The sequence below is a fragment of the Quercus suber genome, unplaced genomic scaffold (assembly GCF_002906115.3).
Source record: "Quercus suber isolate HL8 unplaced genomic scaffold, Cork oak 2.0 scaffold_5, whole genome shotgun sequence".
In the NCBI taxonomy this organism is placed as follows: Eukaryota; Viridiplantae; Streptophyta; class Magnoliopsida; order Fagales; family Fagaceae; genus Quercus; species Quercus suber.
In genome coordinates this window covers 2,006,073-2,026,532 of record NW_027069471.1, presented here as the reverse complement: position 1 = coordinate 2,026,532, position 20,460 = coordinate 2,006,073, and the positions used below count along the sequence as shown (strand labels likewise).

Here is a 20,460-nt window from a genome sequence, read left to right as displayed (position 1 = left end):
CTTAGTAAGGCCTTTAGCTTCCCTCGTATATATAAATAGTACCAAACCATAGTGTCTTTGAAACCACCTCAAAGCCTATTTTCTGTTTCTGGGGTCTCTCTAAAACATGAACTTTCCCAAGAAAATTTAGGATTTTATGTTTTTTGGTATTTTCCTTTTGCCTCTTTGAAAACTAGGGTTGTAGAAAAAAGAAAAAGGAAAAAAAGAAAAAATGGTGGCAGAGAAGGGAAAGAAATCGAAGGTGGTGGAGAGGGCTGAAGGGGAGGATTCTGTTCACATTGACAGTCAGCTTGTTCAATATATCGAGAAGTTGCAAGAGGTTCAAGATGAGCTCGAAAAGGTTCTATTTTTTCAACAACTTTTATGCATGTGTATGTGTTTATGTCATTGTTGTGGTCATGATGACCACCATTGCTGATTTCCATGGCGTTAATGTTGCTATTTGTTTGCTGGGTTGAGTTTGAATTGGGGTGTAGAATGTGGGTTTGCTTTTGTTGATTGCAATGACTATTACCCAGTTGTATGTATCGATGTATATCATTGTTGTGGTCATGGTGACCATACTTATTGATTTCCATGGTGTTAATGTAGCTATTTCTTTGGTTGATTTTATGTAGAAAATGGGTTTTTGTTTTTGTTAATTGGGCAATGACTTATATCATTGTTGAGGTCAGCTTGTTGTTTCGTGGAGATACTGTTTTATGATAATTTGTGCTCTTTTTTCTGGTGCTATAGTATTGGTAAAAGATGAATCTTTAGCATTGTTCTGTTGACAAAAAAGATAATGTGACTTGAATAAATTAGCGATTTTGAATCTTGGGTAATATGTGTCTGGAAACTTGAAGAAACTATTTTCTCAGTTCTGAAACATGAGGCCAGGATGTTAAATATTGTAATGTAATAAGTTTGTTTGTAAATACTGCAATTAATATAATTCTAATATGTGTTCTCATTCTCATGGAATTGAATTACTTCATTTCTTTTTACTTAGTGGTAGTACTGATGTTACAAACCCATATTCATGTGTGGAGGAAAACTGTGAGCTATTGCCATGGTAGTTTAGAAATTTTACTTATATAAAAAAATGTTTATAAATTTGGTTATATTCTGTTCTATAAGAGTTTATACTATGATTAGTGATAGTAACTGCAATTTCGTGCAATGCTGGTGTTCAAATCAGTATATTTGTACAAGAAAAATAAAAAGCTATGTATAAAAAACTAGTGGGGCAATACAGTTTATTATGGAGTTGCAATAGTTCCCTTTTTACTTTGATTTATATGTCTGATGCAGTTGACTATCGTGGGGAGGTTTTTAATGGATTATGGTTTTGATGTAGTTCAGTAATTGCATTGGCACCTTACAGGTCAATGAAGAAGCCGGTGACAAGGTGTTGGAAATTGAGCAGATATATAACGAGATACGCAGGCCAGTCTACAACACACGGAATGAGATTATCAAAACCATTCCTGACTTCTGGTTAACTGCTGTTAGTGACTGATTTATCCTCAGAAAAACCTTTTATTTCTAATTTACTTAATAAAGTTTCATCCTTTCCTATGTGTAAAAATGTGTGTTCATTACTAAAAAAAAATGCAAAAATGTATTGTCAGTTAAAAAATGAGTAACAATGCATGTGAATCCTTAATAAATTTACTTCTATATGACCTGTGCATTATTGCTCTATGCAGTTCCTGAGCCACCCTGCACTTTGTGATCTTCTGAATGATGAAGACCAGAAGGTTTGGCGCATGATTTCAAAATTAGTTAACCAGAGTTTTCATTTTGACATTAGCAAATTATTTAGAATAGAAATTTGTATAATTTTCCTTTTATTTATAGCTTACCAAATCCTTAGTGTTTGTATAATAACTGGAGACTAACACTCAATTCTTTTAACAGTTGAAATAAATTCCTGTGCAATTTCACAAATTTCCTTTCTGTTATTTATGGCTTAGATATTCAAGTACTTAGACTCTCTAGATGTGGAGGATTTTAAAGATGTGAAGTCAGGGTACTCTATTACATTTGTAAGCCGCTTCATCCATTCTTGCTTAGCTGATCATGTGCATATGATGTTTTCTATTCTTCTCATATAATGCTTGTTATATAATCTTATGCTGATTTTTTTTTTGTTCAATATAAGACACTTATATAGTCTAATAGTGTCTTATTGGAAATCACTAATTTATGTATGTATTTTCTAAATTCTAATTTTCAGAATTTCAATGAGAATCCATATTTTGAAGACCCAAAGCTGACGAAAACCTTCATATTCTTTGGGGAGGGAACGACTAAGATAACCGGTACAACCATCAAGTGGAAGGAGGACACGGTAACCTTTATACCTGTTGGAATTTTATTTTATTCCCCACCCCCCCGCCCCCCACTTTTCTTTCTCTTCTTGTGAAAACCTTCATATTCTTTGGGGAGGGAACGACTAAGATAACCGGTACAACCATCAAGTGGAAGGAGGACACGGTAACCTTTATACCTGTTGGAATTTTATTTTATTCCCCACCCCCCCGCCCCCCACTTTTCTTTCTCTTCTTGCCAACATTTAATAATGGGTTCTAACTTGTGAAGGGTGCTTCTAATGGAGTAAATCACGAGGAAAAAGGAAACAAACGGCCCCGTACTGATGTGAGGTGGTTTATCTAAATAATCTTTGCATTCTAAATATAGCATGTTTGTCTCTGTAGGCAGCAAGTAGAACCATAACTACATTGAGAAGTCATTTAATGGGTTTGATAATTTTTTATAGCATCCATATATAGAGTATGAACATATGGTAAGGACGTTGGACCTGCCCATGTCTGCTCAAGGGCATGACACCGGGGTAGGGGGTTGAATTAGGTTTAAACATGTTGGGGTTGGGCTCATGAGGGTGTTAATGGCTTCACGCTCAATCTAATTGATTTGTGCCCATTTAAGAATGGTGGCAAATGCCAACCTATGCCTAAACCACCAGAACCTGCCTTTCTCTTTTTCATATCATTTACTTATTGTAAACTAAAAAGGAAATGAAATATTGTCATGCATAATTGCCATATAGTAGACGATATTTCTTTTATGATAGAATCAAAGCAAACCTATGGGTAAGATGATCTAATTTGTTAAAAGGGTTCATAATGTTGAAATCCTACTCCTAATTTATTTATATTTGGTCAACCAAAGGTCAAAGTTTTGATGAAAATCTCGATCCTAACATGCCTAGGATTGATAATGCTTTTGGCTGTTGAATAAGGATGTTCTTGACCCCGTTTTTAGTTTGCTTCATATTCCCATGTTAAATATAAGAGACTATTTTCCATTTCGTTCTGGTTTAATGTTTCATCTCTGTATGCATGCACTTTGACTCTGATGCAGGGCATTTCAAGAGGATTCCTCTTGTAACTAATTAGTTAGTTTGTTAGATGATTGTTTAAGCATTGGCCAATAGGATTTAGACACATGTCAGCCATCTAGAGGCTGCCAATGCCAAACAACTAGTATTAGTAGAATGTTAGCAATTTGTAGATCAGTTTTTGTATGTGATTAAAAATAAGTCTGGAGAGCTTTTGTTTCAGAACTTTGTGTTCTTTGCAGAGGTGCCTAGCCACCTATCAATGTGTTCTAAGCGAATCACTTTACATCTAATTCTAAATCATATCACAGCCCATCACCTTCCCTGCATAACTAATTAGTTAGTTAGTTAGATAATTGCTTAAGCATTGGCCAATAGGATTTAGACACTTATCATCCATCTAGAGGCTTCCAATGCCAAACAACTAGTATAAGTAGCAGAATGTAAGCACTTTGTAGATCAATTTTTGTATGTGATTAAAAATAAGCTTTGAGAGCTTTTATTTGAGAATTTTGTATTCTTTGCAGAGGTGCCTAATTACCTATCAATGTGTTCTAAGAAAATCACTTTCCATCTGATTCTAAATCATATCATAGCACATCACCTTCCCTGCATCAGACTCACTCGTCAATATTATTGTGAATGCAGCTTCTTTAGTTGGTTTACTGAAACTGAACAAAAAGAGTTTACAGAGCTTTATGATGAGGTAAAATCTGTCATTTTAATTATCAGGTTCTTGCAACTTTTTTTTTCCTCAAGTTCCTATTTATGGTGCCTGATGTCAAAGTTAATTAATGATGATCATGTGAAGTATTATGCCATGTTTTTTTTTTTCTTTTTATTAATTATTTTTAAAAAGGTTCACTTACAGTAGTACTGAAGAATTGAAATTAAAGTCATCAGAAATTACTTTCATTTTCTGTTTTCTCTCATACTAAATTACTTGATTTTCCCCATGAATTCTCAGGTTGCAGAGATAATAAAGGAGGATTTATGGCCTAATCCCCTGAAGTATTTTAACAATGTAACAGTTTATTATCATATATGCTCCTTGTCATTTTCTGTAAAGTTTTCCTTTTTATCTGAATAGTAACTGAACAAAAAAGTTCCTCCATTATTGCCTTCCTTTTGTTCTTGATATTGTTCACAGAGAAAATTTATTTTTCCCACTGTTTCAGGAGGCCGATGAAGAGGACTCTGATGGTGATGAAGGTGATGAAGAGGTATTACCCAGTAGTATTTCCTTTAATGACTAGTAATAATAGCTTTCAGGTCCTCCTCTAGGACCTTTTTTTACAGTTAGTAACGAATCTTATTTAGAAAGATTTATACCTGAACGCAGGAAAATATGTCCATAATAAAAGTCCAGATATGAAAGCATGAGTAGATGAAAAATAATAATAATAATAAATTGATGCAACAGTTGCTTAACCACATCAAGGTTTAGATTTTGCCTCACACCAAATAGTATTTGTGAATCACAACAGGACTCATTTGCAGTCCCTACTGCCATCATACTCACCAAATCTACTATTCTAACTAGAAAGCATGTTTCGTACTGGACATTACCCAATAAAATTCCAAACAAAGGAGAAAGCTAAAGACCACAATCTCTCTCTCACAGCTGAGCAATGAAGTAAAAGGTTATCCACTGTCAAACTGCTGCTCTTCCACGTAGAAGAGTGCCTTGATGATGGATTAGTTTGATAAAAAATTATGCATCAGGGCTCCACCACTGGCGTTTGATACTAAGCTTGTGCAGTAATATACACATCTTTTTCCCATAATTTAGTCTGTCAGTTGTCCACAGCATCGCTCAATTGGTTGGCCCCATGGGACCCCCATGAAGTCTCCAGCGGGATTACTCGATACATGGTTCTTGCAGGTGGGGTCTTGTATCCAATGTTTACTCAACATTGGTGGGTACACAAAGCGGTCCTGCCTTGATTGGTTATTAATTCTGTGTTCTTTTTGCCATAATCTGTTATAAAGAAACACTAATCGCATTGTTTAGCAAAAAAAAGAAAAAAAAAAGAAAAAAAGAATACTAATCACATTCTGTGTTAACCACATACAGTTTTTTTTTCAATCACACTGTTCAGACTTGTTTTTGTTTATATGATTATTATTATTCATGGGTTCTGACATCAGAACATTGCCTCTGCAGGAAAATGGTGAAGATGATGAACAAGACGATGATGATGGTAATGAGGGAGACAGTTAAGCTCTTTCTGGCTTGGTTTTCAATTTTCCCCCATTTCTCTTTATGGTTCATGGCAATGAGACAAACATTCTCCAGTTAAAGCAAACCTTTTTGGTTAGGTCTGATGACAATCTATGCAGTCCATAATCGTACTTTTAACCGACGGTCATTTTATTTACTAGTTTTTCGATTCAGCTGTTTGTCTCCCATCTCTCTAGTAGATTTTTCATTTCACTAGTTGGAAACCTTTATGTGAAATGCTGTCTAATGGTTAGCAGATGAGGGTGTGAAAATATAAAAACTAAATGTATTCAGACTAACCAACTACAATCTTACAATTATGACACAATATCAATAGGATTGCATTACAAAAAGTTGTGCTGCTGCCCCTTTTAAGGTGGTAAATTTATCATACAATGGACTATAATAGTCCAAAAAATATATGCACAAAAATTGGTGAGCTTTGGTGAGTGTGTGTTGATTTGAAATGGATTAGAGAGACTGGGCTCTTTTAAAATTCATGGCAGGGGATGGTATGAGGAAATTATGTTTTGTAATAGGCATTCCAAAGCAACTATGTAACAAACTAATGAGTGAATATCTTGTAATTCAGTTTTATATTCCTTTGTCAAAGTTGGTCCTATCTACCTCCTATATGGAATTCACTCATTGGTTCGTTAAATGATAGACTTCCTACGTCTGTTACAAGGGATATTTTCTCAATGGTATGATGTGAGGTGTGAGGTCTCAAAAGATCTACTCCAATTAGTATTTTTTATTTATTGCTAAGGCTGTTTCAATAGCTTCATGTCACTATGCTTATGGAGCAAATGTGTTTTGGCTAAAATTTGAAGTAGATGGTTAATAATTTGCTCAGGAGAACGGATTATATTTATTTTTATAGAATAAGAAATTATAAAAACAAAAAAAAAAATTGGTAGTTTGAATTAGTATAAACTAGTTTGTAATCCTTGCTTACACAAGGAATCATTGAATAACAATAATCTATATCTATATATATCTAAAAGTTGAACAGTAGCATTTATTGTTGTTATACTCTTGTTAAGTCACATAAACAACTACATCATCTACCCATTTTCAACATTTTCTCTTTTTCTTTTTTCTTTTTTTTTTCTTTTTAAATTTTATTTAACTCTTATTTTTCCTTATTAATTTCTCAACTTATTGTTTTACTTTCTCAAACTTTTTTCCTCTCTTTTACATTTTTATCTTCCCACTTCTATCTACCTTAATATCAATTTTCTTTTATCCATTTATTTTCCTTTAATTTTTTTTCTTTTCTTGTTCCTCTTCTCTTACTATAAATTTACAATTCTCTTTTTTATTCTATACATAGTTTTCCCACACATAAAAGGTTATTTCTCTCTCTCAAGATTTTTTTTTTTTTTCGCATTTTTGGTGGATTTATTTTTTTTTTGCATTTCTACTTTAGGTTGATGAATTTTTGTATTATTTGGAACTCTACTTTGAGTTGGTGTGATTAAGTTTTGTGTTTTTAAGTTTTTATTTTATTTTTATTCTTTTTGATTTCATAGATATTATCATATTGCATTATAAAAATAGTATATAAGAATATAATGTTATTTTATTACATAACATAATATGACTTGGATAATTTGGTCTTTATTACCTTTTTTTTTTAATACTTTTTTTTCTTCTCATATTATTTTCTATAAATTTCTTATTATTTTCACTCACATTCTCTCTTGAAAAAATGGTTACTCTCTCTCTCTCTCTCTCTTAAATTCTTTATTGCAACTCTACTTTATATTGATGAATCATTGTGATTTTTAAAACTTTATTTTGGGTTCATACATTTTGATTTTGTATTTTTTTAGTTCCTCATCACAAGTAATCTCTTTCTCTTTATAATAAAATTTAGAGAATAAATTGTATATATTCAAAATAATTTTGATATGAGTTTTGATTATCATGATAATCTCTTTTTAGAGAATAAATGAATTGAATAATTTATTTAAATAAAAATTATACATACATACATACATATATATATATATATATATTGCTTAAATACATAATCAATCTCATGCAATTCATTTAAAAGTAATGACGTTATTTTTTTTTTTTTTTTTTTTGCATTTCTACTTTAAGTTGATGAATTTTTGTATTATTTGGAACTCTACTTTGAGTTGGTGCGATTAAGTTTTGTGTTTTTAAGTTTTTATTTTATTTTTATTCTTTTTGATTTCATAGATATTATCATATTGCATTATAAAAATAGTATATAAGAATATAATGTTATTTTATTACATAACATAATATGACTTGGATAATTTGGTCTTTATTACCTTTTTTTTTAATACTTTTTTTTCTTCTCATATTATTTTCTATAAATTTCTTATTATTTTCACTCACATTCTCTCTTGAAAAAATGGTTACTCTCTCTCTCTCTCTCTCTCTCTTAAATTCTTTATTGCAACTCTACTTTATATTGATGAATCATTGTGATTTTTAAAACTTTATTTTGGGTTCATACATTTTGATTTTGTATTTTTTTAGTTCCTCATCACAAGTAATCTCTTTCTCTTTACAATAAAATTTAGAGAATAAATTGTATATATTCAAAATAATTTTGATATGAGTTTTGATTATCATAATAATCTCTTTTTAGAGAATAAATGAATTGAATAATTTATTTAAATAAAAATTATACATACATACATACATATATATATATATATATATATATTGCTTAAATACATAATCAACCTCATGCAATTCATTTAAAAGTAATGACGTTATAACAAATGAGTAACTGCCCTAAAGATTGCATTTTATATTTATAGTATTTATGTTTAAAAAGACTTTAACTTAAATTTAGTCATACTAAAGTGGACTAAAATAATATGTTAATGTGACTCAAAAAAAGCATAGCAATAATAAACGTTATGATTAAGATTTTAGATATTAAGAGTTTGAGATTTATACATATTTTTTAATAAATTTGGATTTAGAATAGGTGCTTTCCAACTCAAACATATTTTTTCTCTTATATAAGTGCTCAAAAATAGATTGAAGTGGACCAAAATGGACCAAAGTAGACTGAATGAACAGAATAGGAACTATGTGGACCGAATAAGACCAAAGTAGACTGAATATGAACCAAGGCACAAATTAGGACCAAAGTGATCAGAATGGACTGAAGGGGACCAAATAGGACCAAAGTGGACTAAATGGACTGAATAGAACCAAAGTGGACAAAATGGACCGATTAGGACTAAATTGTACCTAATGTCTCGAATAGGACTGAAGTGGACCAAAGTGGATAGCATGGACTTAATAGGACCAAATAGAACCAAAGTGAATCAAATAGGATCAAAGTGGACTGAATATGACCAAAGTGGACATAATGGACCGAATATGACTAAATTGGATCGAAGAAGGCACAATGGACCGGATAGAACCAATATGGACTGAATCAGACTTTTGAATATTTATCATTTTTACTGGATTTTTAGGGCTCATATTTCTAATTTCTAATGTCTATTTTCTTTGTATTTTTTAACTCAAAACTAAAGAGTTTAGCCCAAATATAATAAAATACTTTTCAACCCAAAAATTAAGAGAAAGAAAAAAAATGATTTTTTTAGTTAAACTTGAAAATGCAACCTATAAAAAGAATCAATTTATGGTCCAATTAGTCTAAAATGGACTTAAAGGGACCGAAATTAACCAAGTGGACCGAAGTAGACCTAATTGGACCAAATAGAAACAGTTTAATTTTTAAGGAGAACAAATTATCTTCAACAAATTTTAGAGAAAAAATTATACATTATTTTACAATACAAAATAATTATTTATTTCCACGCATCGCATGGATCTGTGACTAGTAATAATAAAATTCAAGAATTTTACTAATATTTTGTAAGATTATGTAAATTATAATTTATTATTATTGTTATTCTTCTTTTAAAAAATATTGATTATTATTAATTATAATACTATTGTTGCTAATATTTTACTTACTTTAACCTCCATGTATTCAAGAATTTTGATCAAGCTCAAATATAAGGAAAAGTAAAAAAGGAAAAATATAATTTTCTAACTCTTGAGTCCTCAATGATCAATAACTCACAGTTTGTACAAACCCAAATTGACAATTTATCACTGACAGTGGCATGCCTTCTAAATGTGAGGATATAAACTCAAAAGTTTTTTTTTTTTTTGGGAGAAATGGTTGTTATTGATTGTAAGCTAAGGCTTTTTGTTTGAAGCTTTAGTGGCTAGAGTGCTATAGTGCTACTACAGTTTCAGTACTGTACTTTACTATTTTAATTGAATTGAAATTTGATTCATACACAAATGGAATGAAGAAATAAGTTCAACCAAAGACAGCTTTGAGATTGAAGAATTATCCTGCATTATGGATGTAGATAGTAGTGTTACAACTTACAACGTGTGGTGATAATACTTAAATAGGGAAAGAGTTATTTTAAAATGTACATTCAAGCAAAAAAGACAACAAAGTCTACAAACCCTAATGTTAAAATATTTTACATATATATTATATAAATTTGATTAACTAAGCTTATGATTTTGATGTGATAAAAGGTTTACCACTTAATCTAGGAACTTCAAGAGTAGGTGTTGATCCTTTTTTGGGCCTAAGTTCTAGTACTCCTCCACGTCTATAACAGCACATAAACATACTTGCCCATTGAATAAGTTAAAATCATCGGAGAGTTACTCAAATCCAAAAACAAAATATGAAAATTTTGGAATATCAAGTACTCTACCCTGTTAATGCTTGTAGACACTCAATTTTGCCTAAAAATATTAACATGACACTTAAAAATGTAAAAGTTGTATTAGTCCTAATACTACTTAAGTTTCTATCAATCCACTAACATTAATTAGTTCAAGGTCCTCAAGCTAGGTTTACAAATAAATTAGGTATAAAAGATAAATTATACGAAATAAAATTCTTGGTAAATTAACTTAAGTAACTAAATAGAATAGTCTGAGAATAACATAAGAGAAGGCAGAATTTTTTAATATAATGCCATGGAGGCGGGGAAATCAGTCATAGGCAAATTGACACCAACAAAAATAGTAGTTCCAAACTTCCTCCTCTTGGCATCTGGTCTTATATAACCACCATTGGCAATCTCTTTTAGAGTTTTAGTTGTTCTACCACATTTGACAAAAAACTCAAAATAGAATTTGTGGTCATTTAAAACGTAAAGAAAAATCATCTAGCGATTTAAGAAACAATTGTCTGCTATTGTTGCTTAAAATATTAAGCTCCATCAGATAATTCTTATCAAAACTCATAAAAATCAGAGTTCTAGACTGAAAACAACCAAATTTTGTGTTTATCAACAACAAATGTAATATTGAGTAAATGGCAAACATTACAGAATTATTTAGATTACAACTTTTTTTTTCTTCTTATTCCTCTTCCAAAAGAGCCCAGAGGTTTACAAAATCAGAATATAAATGTACCAGCTCTATCTCAAATACACATTTTTTTTATTCCTTGACATATGTGTGTCTCACTTGCATACCATTCCACCCAAGTACCTTCATTTCATGATTAGCCATCTCTGTGAGATATATAAACGTGTCTGAAGACTGGTGGTTTGCGCATCCATATTCTATGGCCTCTTTTGTGAGTACAATTCTGAAATTATGCTTCTAGTTCTAGCTATGTTATGCATGTCTGCAATACCCCTCTCAGAAAGTTCCAATCTACGATGTCAAGAAATTGAACCGACCTTTAAATAAGGTATATGGCCTGATTTTTTAATAATCTTTAGGTATAGCACTATGGCTTAATTGACCTCTTGGTTTAGAAGCATGATCAATGAACTTGTAATAACATGGACTTAATTGCTCATCTTGAATACATTTTGTGTGTGCAACAAGATGATTGAGAAAGAATTCACTTGGATATCTTTAAATTTTAACGTCACTATAAATCAAAGTTAAAAACTACCAACCTTGGCAGTCATGGACATCTTCTCCCAACATCGTCTGCTGATGGAGCCAAACCATGGGAAAAAAATATATAAGAAAATATAAAACCTTTGCCTATAAAATAAAAGAGAAATTGACTAAAAATATAAAGAATAAAGGAAGCATTAGAGAGAAAAGGAGCTTAAAAGTCTACTCATAGAAGTGTGTAGGTGAGATGTTCTTGGTTAGGTTGTTATTGTGGTCTTCTTGGCTTGCAGATTCCGTGTTAATACATCATTTACTTTGGCACACAAATTAAAAATTTTAGATATGACACTTGGCGCAAAATTGGACTCCAATTTAGAATCTAATTAGAATTTCTCTAAGTTTTGCCTATTAATATAGATATATAGATTTGTAGAAGCACATAGAATGATATGAAGTTATTATGAACAAACTAGTCACAAATCCACGCAATGCGTGGGAATATATAAATATTATGTAATGGAGTGTAATTTATAAAAAGTAACAATTACTTCAAGTATTATCTATTTTAAAAATATATATATATTTCTACAAGTATTTTTTATCTCTACAAATATATCATAATATTATTTTTTGTATGTTTGATTAATATTTTTTTTAAGGAGAATCATATTCTTCTAACTTCTGTTGTAGTGTGTTATATTTGCCTAATATACAACTAAACTTTATAATTTTCAAATTTCTCATCTCTAAAAAGAATAAGGAGATTATCAATTTCATAAAAACTTATCACAAAATTACAATTTATGTTAACCAAAATTAAAATGAAATCAAAGGAATGAAAGATAGACTTTATAATAATTTATTACTCAAACAAATGGTAGGCATATTCAAATTTTAAGCTATGTAGATTGTGTTTTATTATAAACTCAAATTCTTATTTCCAAAAAAATTAAGTATTAACCCAAACCAAAATTCAACCAAGCCTACAAAAGAAAGAGAGACTTTGTGATGAGAAATTTAAAAAACGCAATACCATAACACATTTAAAAAAAAAAAAAAAAAAAAAAAAAAAAAAAAAAAAAAAAAAAACAACAACCTTAATCAAAGTTATAAGAAAGAACAAAATCTAGAAAGAGAGAGAGTACTCACAGTTTTTTTTGTGGAAAAAATATGGATTGAATGGGAGAAATGATATTGAATTTATAAAAAATTAAAATGAGGAAAAAAATAGTAAAAATATAAGAAAGAAAAAATGATGAAGGAAATGTAACAGTAAAGTATAGAGTAGTGGGGAGATAAAAAAAGCAAAAAGGGAGGGGAAATGTTGGAGGAAGTGTAATTGTAAATGTGAACTAACGGAGAGAATAAGAGGTTTTATTTTTATTTTTATTTTTATTTTATTTATTTTTTAAGAATAGGGAGAATAAAAAAAATTTAAAAGGTACAAAATAAGTTAATGTGGCCACTGATATGGCTAAACAGAAGCGTAGTAATAATAAATGTTATGCTTTAGCTTTTATATATACTAGTCGCAAACCCACGCGATGCGTGGGAATAGATAATTATTTCATAGTTATGGTATAATATATAATTTTTTCTCTCTAAATTTTGTGGAAAATAATTTTTTCTCCCCAAAAATAAAACAATCTCTGAAATTATATTTCATTTATCTATCTCAAAAAATATATCATCATTTTATTACTTGGACCTTTTAGTTGATATTATTCATTTTTTAGGCAGACCATATTTTTTTTTAAATTATGTCATTGTACATTATGTTTTTCTAATTTTTTTTAGTACAATAAAACTATTTAAGTTTCAAATATATTATTCAAATTTCTCCTTTTCTTAAAAGAGATTATTATTATTTATAATTTTTCTTATCCTAGGAGTAGTTTCAAACTATTAATTGGGTTTTGTCTGCTAATATAGATACATTAGATTAGAACTGCATATTTCTTAGACATTTCTAAAAATAATTAAAATAATATGTAGAAAAAAAAAGTAGACTTTATATCTTAAATTGAACACTTTAGTTTCTCCAAAAAAAAAAAATGAGCATTTCATTTATTGAAATGAAAGAAAATAATTTGTATAACAATATAAAGAGAACATGATCAAACAAATAAAAAATTGACTACATGCACTTTCAATTATTAAGATTAATTGCCTTTAACTGGACTTTCGTATTGAGCTTTATCATCTTCAACATCACTATTCTCTTTATTATTTATTTTTTGCTTTTCGTTTTTTAACAATATTAAATATAAAAATATATTGATTTTACAAATTCATCTTAGGCAGTTTTAACTTTAAATATTCATTTACTTGAATTTTGATGTTATAACTAAATAATAAATCAATGAAAAATTAAAGCAAATATATTGTCTATACATATTCATCTTGGGTTGTTTTAATAGTTGATAATCACATTCAAATAACTAAGTATTATGTCAAAAAAAAAAAATCAAACAAAAGCTATAAGAGGGAGAGAGAAGACTTGTGATGAAAAAAAAAAAAAAATCACAACATTTTGGAATAAACCCAATTGAATCATTGAGGCACTTCATACAGTCTATGCTTGAAAGGTCTCTAGGGCATTGAACTGACCCGTGGAGTTTGTAATTGTCTCCAACATCGAAGTCTCCAGCTGAAAACATTTGTGCATTCATAGAAGCTTGCCCTGCGAGTTGGGCCAACCACTCTCCTTTCTTTTGTCTAATCAATTGTTAGTATTCATGTTTTTTGGGGTATTTGCGAAGAACAGTGTGTCACGGTCAATTTGGCCAAAGAAATCCAAATTATGATACTTCAATGTGCAATAATAGTACCATATTGTTGCACCTTTATTATTGGGACAATTTGACCGAATTTCGTTGGCTGCATTAACAATACAACTCTTGCAATCTTTCTCTAAAATATCACCACAACAAATGGTAAGCCCATAAACTGTGTTTGCGCTTGACCCTTTGTGCCTATTGCAAAACCAGTGGAAGGGATTTCGTAGGAAAGATAAGGAAAAAGCTCATTCGAATTTGTATCATAATGGTCTATAATTGTGGAATTTACCCAAACCAAAATTCAACCAAAGCTACAAAAGAGAGAGAGAAGACTTTGTGACATAAAATTTAAAAAATGCAATACCAAAACATATATTAAAAAAAAAAAAACCATCAACCTTAATCAGAGAGAGAGAGAGAGAGAGAGAACTCACAATTTTTTCGTAGGAAAAATATGGATTGAATGAGAGAAATGCTATCGAATTTATACAAAAATAAAATGGGGGAGAAGAAGAGTCAAAATATAAGAAAAAAATTGATTAAGTGTAACGGTAAAGAAGAGGGTAGTGGGGAGATGAAGAGGAAAAAATGGAGGGGAAAGGTTGGTGGAAGTGGAAAGGTTGGGAAAAATGTAACACTAAATGTGAACTCATAGGGAGAAGAAGAGGTTTTTTTTTATTTTTTATTTTTTATTTTTTTTTAAGAATAGGGAGAATAAAAGTTTTTAAAGAGAGAAAAAAAAATTAGAAAATAAGTGGATGATATGGCTGTTAATGTGGCTCAACGGGAGCGTAGCAACAATAATTGCTACACTTTAGCTTTTAATAATATATAAATATGTATGTTTCCACTCATGGAAAAAAATTGAAGTGAAATCAATCTCCACAGGTTCGGTTTTCCTCCCAAAAAATTCCTTCAATTTTCTCCCTTTTTTATTTGCAGCATCCAAATTAATCACCACGTTTTGAATACATGTCCAGCAAAGTATAGCATAAGCGTTAGTGTTCTACTGAACAAAAAAGTGTGTACCAAATTACCAATACTTGTACAAGCCACAAGAATATTCACTATTATCACCAAATCTATGTCAATTCTTGCAAAGACTGTTCGATGCTTACTAACTTATCATAGAATTCCACAATATAACATCTCCATCACTCAATTCATCAAACAACTTCGTTTCATCTCTTCCACAACCTTATTATTGTAACCACCAAAACCCAATCTCAACCTTATTCAATTATTTAATCATGTAATATATGTGACACACTATTTCCTTTTCCATGATATACTAGTAAGGCAAAACATAAATCGATTACACCAATTAACACCAACATAAATTTTAAGACAGCCATAGATGATGTATCACACCGACATAGATGAGCAAGGCCTCTAATGTAATGGACACAAGCAAACACAACGAAATCCGACAACTAAGAGGAAACCTAGCCAGGAGTTAGTTTCCAAAACAACATAGGACTAGGACTCACAATTCAGATCTCCCTCCCTCTTCTAATATATAAAGACCATGCCTAGGTACAAACACAAACACAAACACATAATTAAGTAGTTCAGAAGAGAGCCAAAGAAAATTGAGATGATCAAGGATGGCCATGTACGGGGCTGCTTCTTCTGAAGTTTCAGGGTTCTTCTCACATCTGGCCAGCCTATTCTTCATATGGGGTTCCTTCAAACAGTTTCTACCTCGTCCCTTCGTAGATTCCTTCTGGAACAAAGCTATGGCCTACTTTAAACCAGAAATTTCAATCAAATTCTATGAGAATTTCAATGGTCGTGACTGTATCAAGCGCAACGAAGCCTACACCGCTGTAGATACTTACCTCAGTACTATATTTACCAACAAAACCAAGACTTTCAAAGCTAAATTCAACAAGAGGACTAAGAGAGCGTTTGGGTGGCACGTTTTGCTGCGTTGCGTTTTTTTTTTTTTCCTCACGCGGTTCAATCCACTGTTTTTCACTGTAGCAGTACTGTAGCGGCTACTGTTCATTAAACAGTAGCCGCAAAGTTTGACTTTTCAGCACAATTTTACTGTTTATGGACCCACAAATTTCACTTTTCAGCAACTTTTTTATTAAAAATGGGTCCCACGATACTATTCACACATTTAAAAATTATTTTGCTACAGTATTTTTCAGTTTTCAGTTTCAGTTTTCAGTTTTCAGCTGTATCCAAACAGGCCCTAAGTCTGCTCAGCTTTCCATGGATAAAAACGCGGTGGTCTGGGATAAGTATAATGGAATAATGGTCAAGTGGTATTCAGGAATGAATGTATCTGAATCAGGCTCACCATCTCAGGGTCCATTCTCAAATGGGGTAATAAGGTATTATAAGCTTACCTACAATAGGAAGTACCATAAAATCATTACTGAGAAATATCTGCACTATGTAATTTCAGAAGGCAGGGAAATCAAGTCCAGAAGAAAGCAAAGGAAGTTGTTCTCAAATAATTCTTACTGTGAATGGACTGATAGTTTTCGAGCACCCTGGGACCTTCCAAACTCTTGCAATGGATCCAAAGAAGAAGGAGGAGATTATCAATGATCTCATTAATTTCACTAATAGAAAAGAGTATTATGCAAAGATTGGTAAGGCTTGGAGGCGCGGATATCTCCTCTATGGTCCTCCCGGAACAGGAAAGTCCACCATGATTGCTGCCATGGCTAATTTTTTGGATTATGATATCTATAATATTGAATTAACGGCCATTAAGGATAACACAGAGTTGAGAATGATGTTAAGTGAGACAACTAACAGATCTATCATTGTCATTGAGGATATTGATTGTTCCTTGGAATTAACTGGATCAAGGAAAAAGAAAAAGAGGGAAGAGGGAAAAGGTGGTGAAAGCAAGGTTACACTATCTGGGATCTTGAACTTCATCGATGGGCTTGCCTCAGCTTGTGGAGAAGAAAAGATCATTGTATTCACCACTAACCATATTGAAAAACTCGATCCAGCTCTCATTCGAAGAGGAAGGATGGACAAGCACATTGAGTTATCCTACTGCAAATTTGAAGCTTTCAAGGTGTTGGCTAAGAACTATTTGGACATTGATTCACACCCACTTTTTGAAAAGATCAATCACTTGTTGGAAGAGGTGAACATATCTCCTGCAGATGTGGCTGAAAATTTGATGCCTAAGACTGAGGTAGGTGGCACTGACGCTAGTTTGGAAAGCCTGATTCAAGCTCTGGAAACTGTTAGGGAAGAAAAAACCCTAGGCAAAGGAGGAACACAAGACAAAGAATGTAGAGAACAAGAAAGTGAATGACATGAAAAGCAATGATGACTGTTCAAAGGATATTGATAATAGTTTCAGTTAAATTTTCTAGTTTTGATTTTATGGTTGTCATGGCAGCAATTTAGTGTGTATTTTTTTGTCCTTAATTTGATGTCTTACATTAATTCTAAGGAATTGCTTGTACTTGACACTCCTATTGATCCAGAATAAATTATTTTAATTTTCAGTGTCAAGTATGTTTTCCAATTCGAAAAGCAGATTCATAAACCAGAACCATCAAATTGCTAAATAAATTTGGTATTGAAGATGTGAATCAGCTGAAATAAATCAGTACTTTACAATTGAGAAGCCACAAGTGCTCAATTAACCAAAAATATTTCATTGTGAAACTAAAAGATTAGCGCCTATTCTAAAACAAAATGCCATTTTTTAAATTTATTTATTTATATATTTGAAATTATATGTTATGACAAAGAACTCAAGAATTTCTGGACATATCTCAAAGCAGCAGCAACAGCTAATCCTTTAAAACATTTGACAGGAAAAAAAAAATCATTATTGAAGAAAATTCCCTTTGATTTAAATTTGAGAAAATTGGATTAAAAATGATCGAATTTCCTAGTCAAAGATCTGTCTCAAAAGGTCTCCTTTGGGTACCACATAACTAGCTGCATTCGGTACCAACTGCGTTAGATAATCAAAGTACTCAATCCAGTGACCAAAGATAGAAGATGGTCAAAACACAATGCTATTACTTTCTCCACTTGGTTTGAAAACTTCCTAGCATGAGAGCATCTTCCACATCTCTCCAAAGTTAAACTCATCTGAACATCCAAGGCAAGCCTCTGCCTGACCCAATAATCCTCGTTCTCTAGCAGCCGGATAAAAGTGAACCATATATCCAGTATTTGATGATCATGCATATTGACATCTTCATTTGGTTCAGAATGAGAATGTGAATCCTTACATGGGATTTTATTATTTAGCACAGAAGAATCAATAAGCAAAGCTTGTTCTGACAATCCAGATGCTATTATAGTATTATAGATTCTACTGCATCTTTCCAATTTATCAGATTGGCAATGTTCATTGGATTTCCTCAATCCTAACTTATCCCAAAACTGAAACAAGGAATCATAATCCATCCCACCAACATAAAATATTTTGAGTGCGTTTTTCATCACCAATTTAAAATTAATATCTTATATATTTATTATTTCTCTTCAACGTGTAATTGTCTTATCAAGTGTTAAAATAGTTTAGTTTAAGTAAAACTCTATTAGATATATGTTTCAAGTACTTGAAAATTCTACTTCAACTAAAATTCTATAACAAAAATTTCAACAATTATAAACCCTTGCCAATGTCGAAACCCTTCATACTCACTCAAATTTTCACAAAGAAAAACACACACGGCAAATTGAAGCCATAGTAGGAAGCATGAAGGTTCAGAAGAAACAGAGAATTGAAAGAGAAGATGACAAAGACGAAGACAACATAATAAGCAGTCTACCGGACTGTCTCCTTACCGGCATCCTCTCCTATCTCCCAATACGAGACTCTGTTGCAACAAGCGTTTGTCCAGCAGGTGGAGGCCTCTCTGGACTCTCGTCACCATTCTTCACTTGGACCAGAATAGAACTTCTACAACATCAGATCATACTTCTAGTTTTGCGGAAATTGTGTCAAGGATCTTTATTCTCCTCAATACAGTTCCCAATCCTGCGCCTATACACGAGTTGCACATCCGTTGCCACAAAAATTGTCTTCCACTCCATGTTGACAGATGGATCCACACCACCTTTCGGCATGGTGTGAAAGAGCTTGATCTCTCCATAAATACTCATCCTAATCAACCTTTGGAGTTGCCCCAGAGTTTCTACTTTTGTTCAACATTAAGGGTTCTCAGATTAAGTGGTGACATTCTTCTCAATCCTCCTCCTCAAGCCTCATGATTATGGACCTTCTAAATGTTAGTTATGCAAACTCTAGCTCTCTCTCTCGTTTCCTCACTGCCTGCCCTGTCCTCCAACATTTGCACCTAGCTACAAATTTGGACATAATTATACTCATACCTACGGTAATAACATTAACTTAAGTGCTTGTCGTTTGTCAAACATAGTCCATATCAATGCCCCTGCTCTTGAATTCTTTTATTTTTATGGTTATTTGGGCGAGGATGTTGTGTTGGAAAACCTTCCCAACTTGGTTAAAATAGCCCTTTCCAATGAGATAAAACGTGACAACAGTATTGAAGATTTTGCAAAGAGGGTACGGGACTTCATGAGACCACTCTGTAACGTTGTATCCATGGAGTTGCTCAGAGTAAATGCAGAGGTAAGGACATGTTGCCATCTTTCATGCTCTAACTCTCTATGATTACTACTTTATAATATTGTTATTGTTGTAACTTGTGAATGAGTTTTGACTTTGTAACATTTGTGATTCTTATATTGTTGTGCAGATCCTCTTTGTGAGTGGCATCTTATACAACTCTTGCTTCATCGAACTCCAAAGCTACAAATGCTTGTCTTTAGATTGGTTTCCTATGATGGTGAAAGATCTGCAATTGATGGTTGCTTGAAGAAGCCACGAGATGTTCCTAAATGTCTATCATTACAGCTTCCAACCTGTTATTTTGAAGGATTTTCAGGGAGGAAGGTTGAGATGAAACTTGTTAGAAAAATCCTGAAGGTTGCAAGAGTGTTAAAGACTATGAGAATCATTGTTGACCCTACCCTAGACTCAAAGGCAAAGATTCGAAGTCGTGAGAGAATAAGCAAGTTCCTAAGGAGTTCTCATTGGATTTTTTAACACTCTCTCCTAGTTTTTGGGAAAATGAAATAGTTTTATGGGAATGCTGAATTCTCTGCATCTTTCATTTGAAACTTCAATGGATTCAAGATTAAAAATATTTAATGCTTAATTCTCTGTCTCT

General features: G+C 31.9%; 3 protein-coding genes across 3 annotated transcripts; all 3 read left to right on the top strand.

Annotated features, from left to right (window-relative positions):
* LOC111996871 (NAP1-related protein 2) lies at nt 1–5,743 on the top strand. The gene is made up of 10 exons (XM_024028915.2): nt 1–340; nt 1,367–1,489; nt 1,692–1,742; nt 1,959–2,030; nt 2,222–2,335; nt 2,587–2,648; nt 3,995–4,052; nt 4,314–4,370; nt 4,525–4,569; nt 5,514–5,743. Exons 1-10 carry the CDS (start codon nt 212–214, stop codon nt 5,568–5,570), a joined length of 768 nt encoding a protein of 255 aa, XP_023884683.1. The 5' UTR covers nt 1–211; the 3' UTR covers nt 5,571–5,743.
* Nucleotides 5,744–15,554: 9,811 nt separating this feature from the next.
* Nucleotides 15,555–17,713, top strand: LOC111996888 (AAA-ATPase At3g28580). Its single transcript, XM_065771529.1, is given in 3 exon segments — nt 15,555–16,166; nt 16,417–16,746; nt 16,748–17,713. Coding segments are annotated over 3 exon segments (1,437 nt in total). The 5' UTR covers nt 15,555–15,864; the 3' UTR covers nt 17,553–17,713.
* Nucleotides 17,714–18,962: 1,249 nt separating this feature from the next.
* Nucleotides 18,963–20,336, top strand: LOC136066753 (putative F-box/FBD/LRR-repeat protein At4g13965). Its single transcript, XM_065771526.1, has 3 exons — nt 18,963–19,334; nt 19,701–19,869; nt 19,987–20,336. The coding sequence occupies exons 1-3, from the start codon at nt 18,963–18,965 to the stop codon at nt 20,334–20,336; spliced, it is 891 nt and encodes a 296-aa protein (XP_065627598.1).
* The last annotated feature ends 124 nt before the right edge of the window (nt 20,337–20,460 follow it).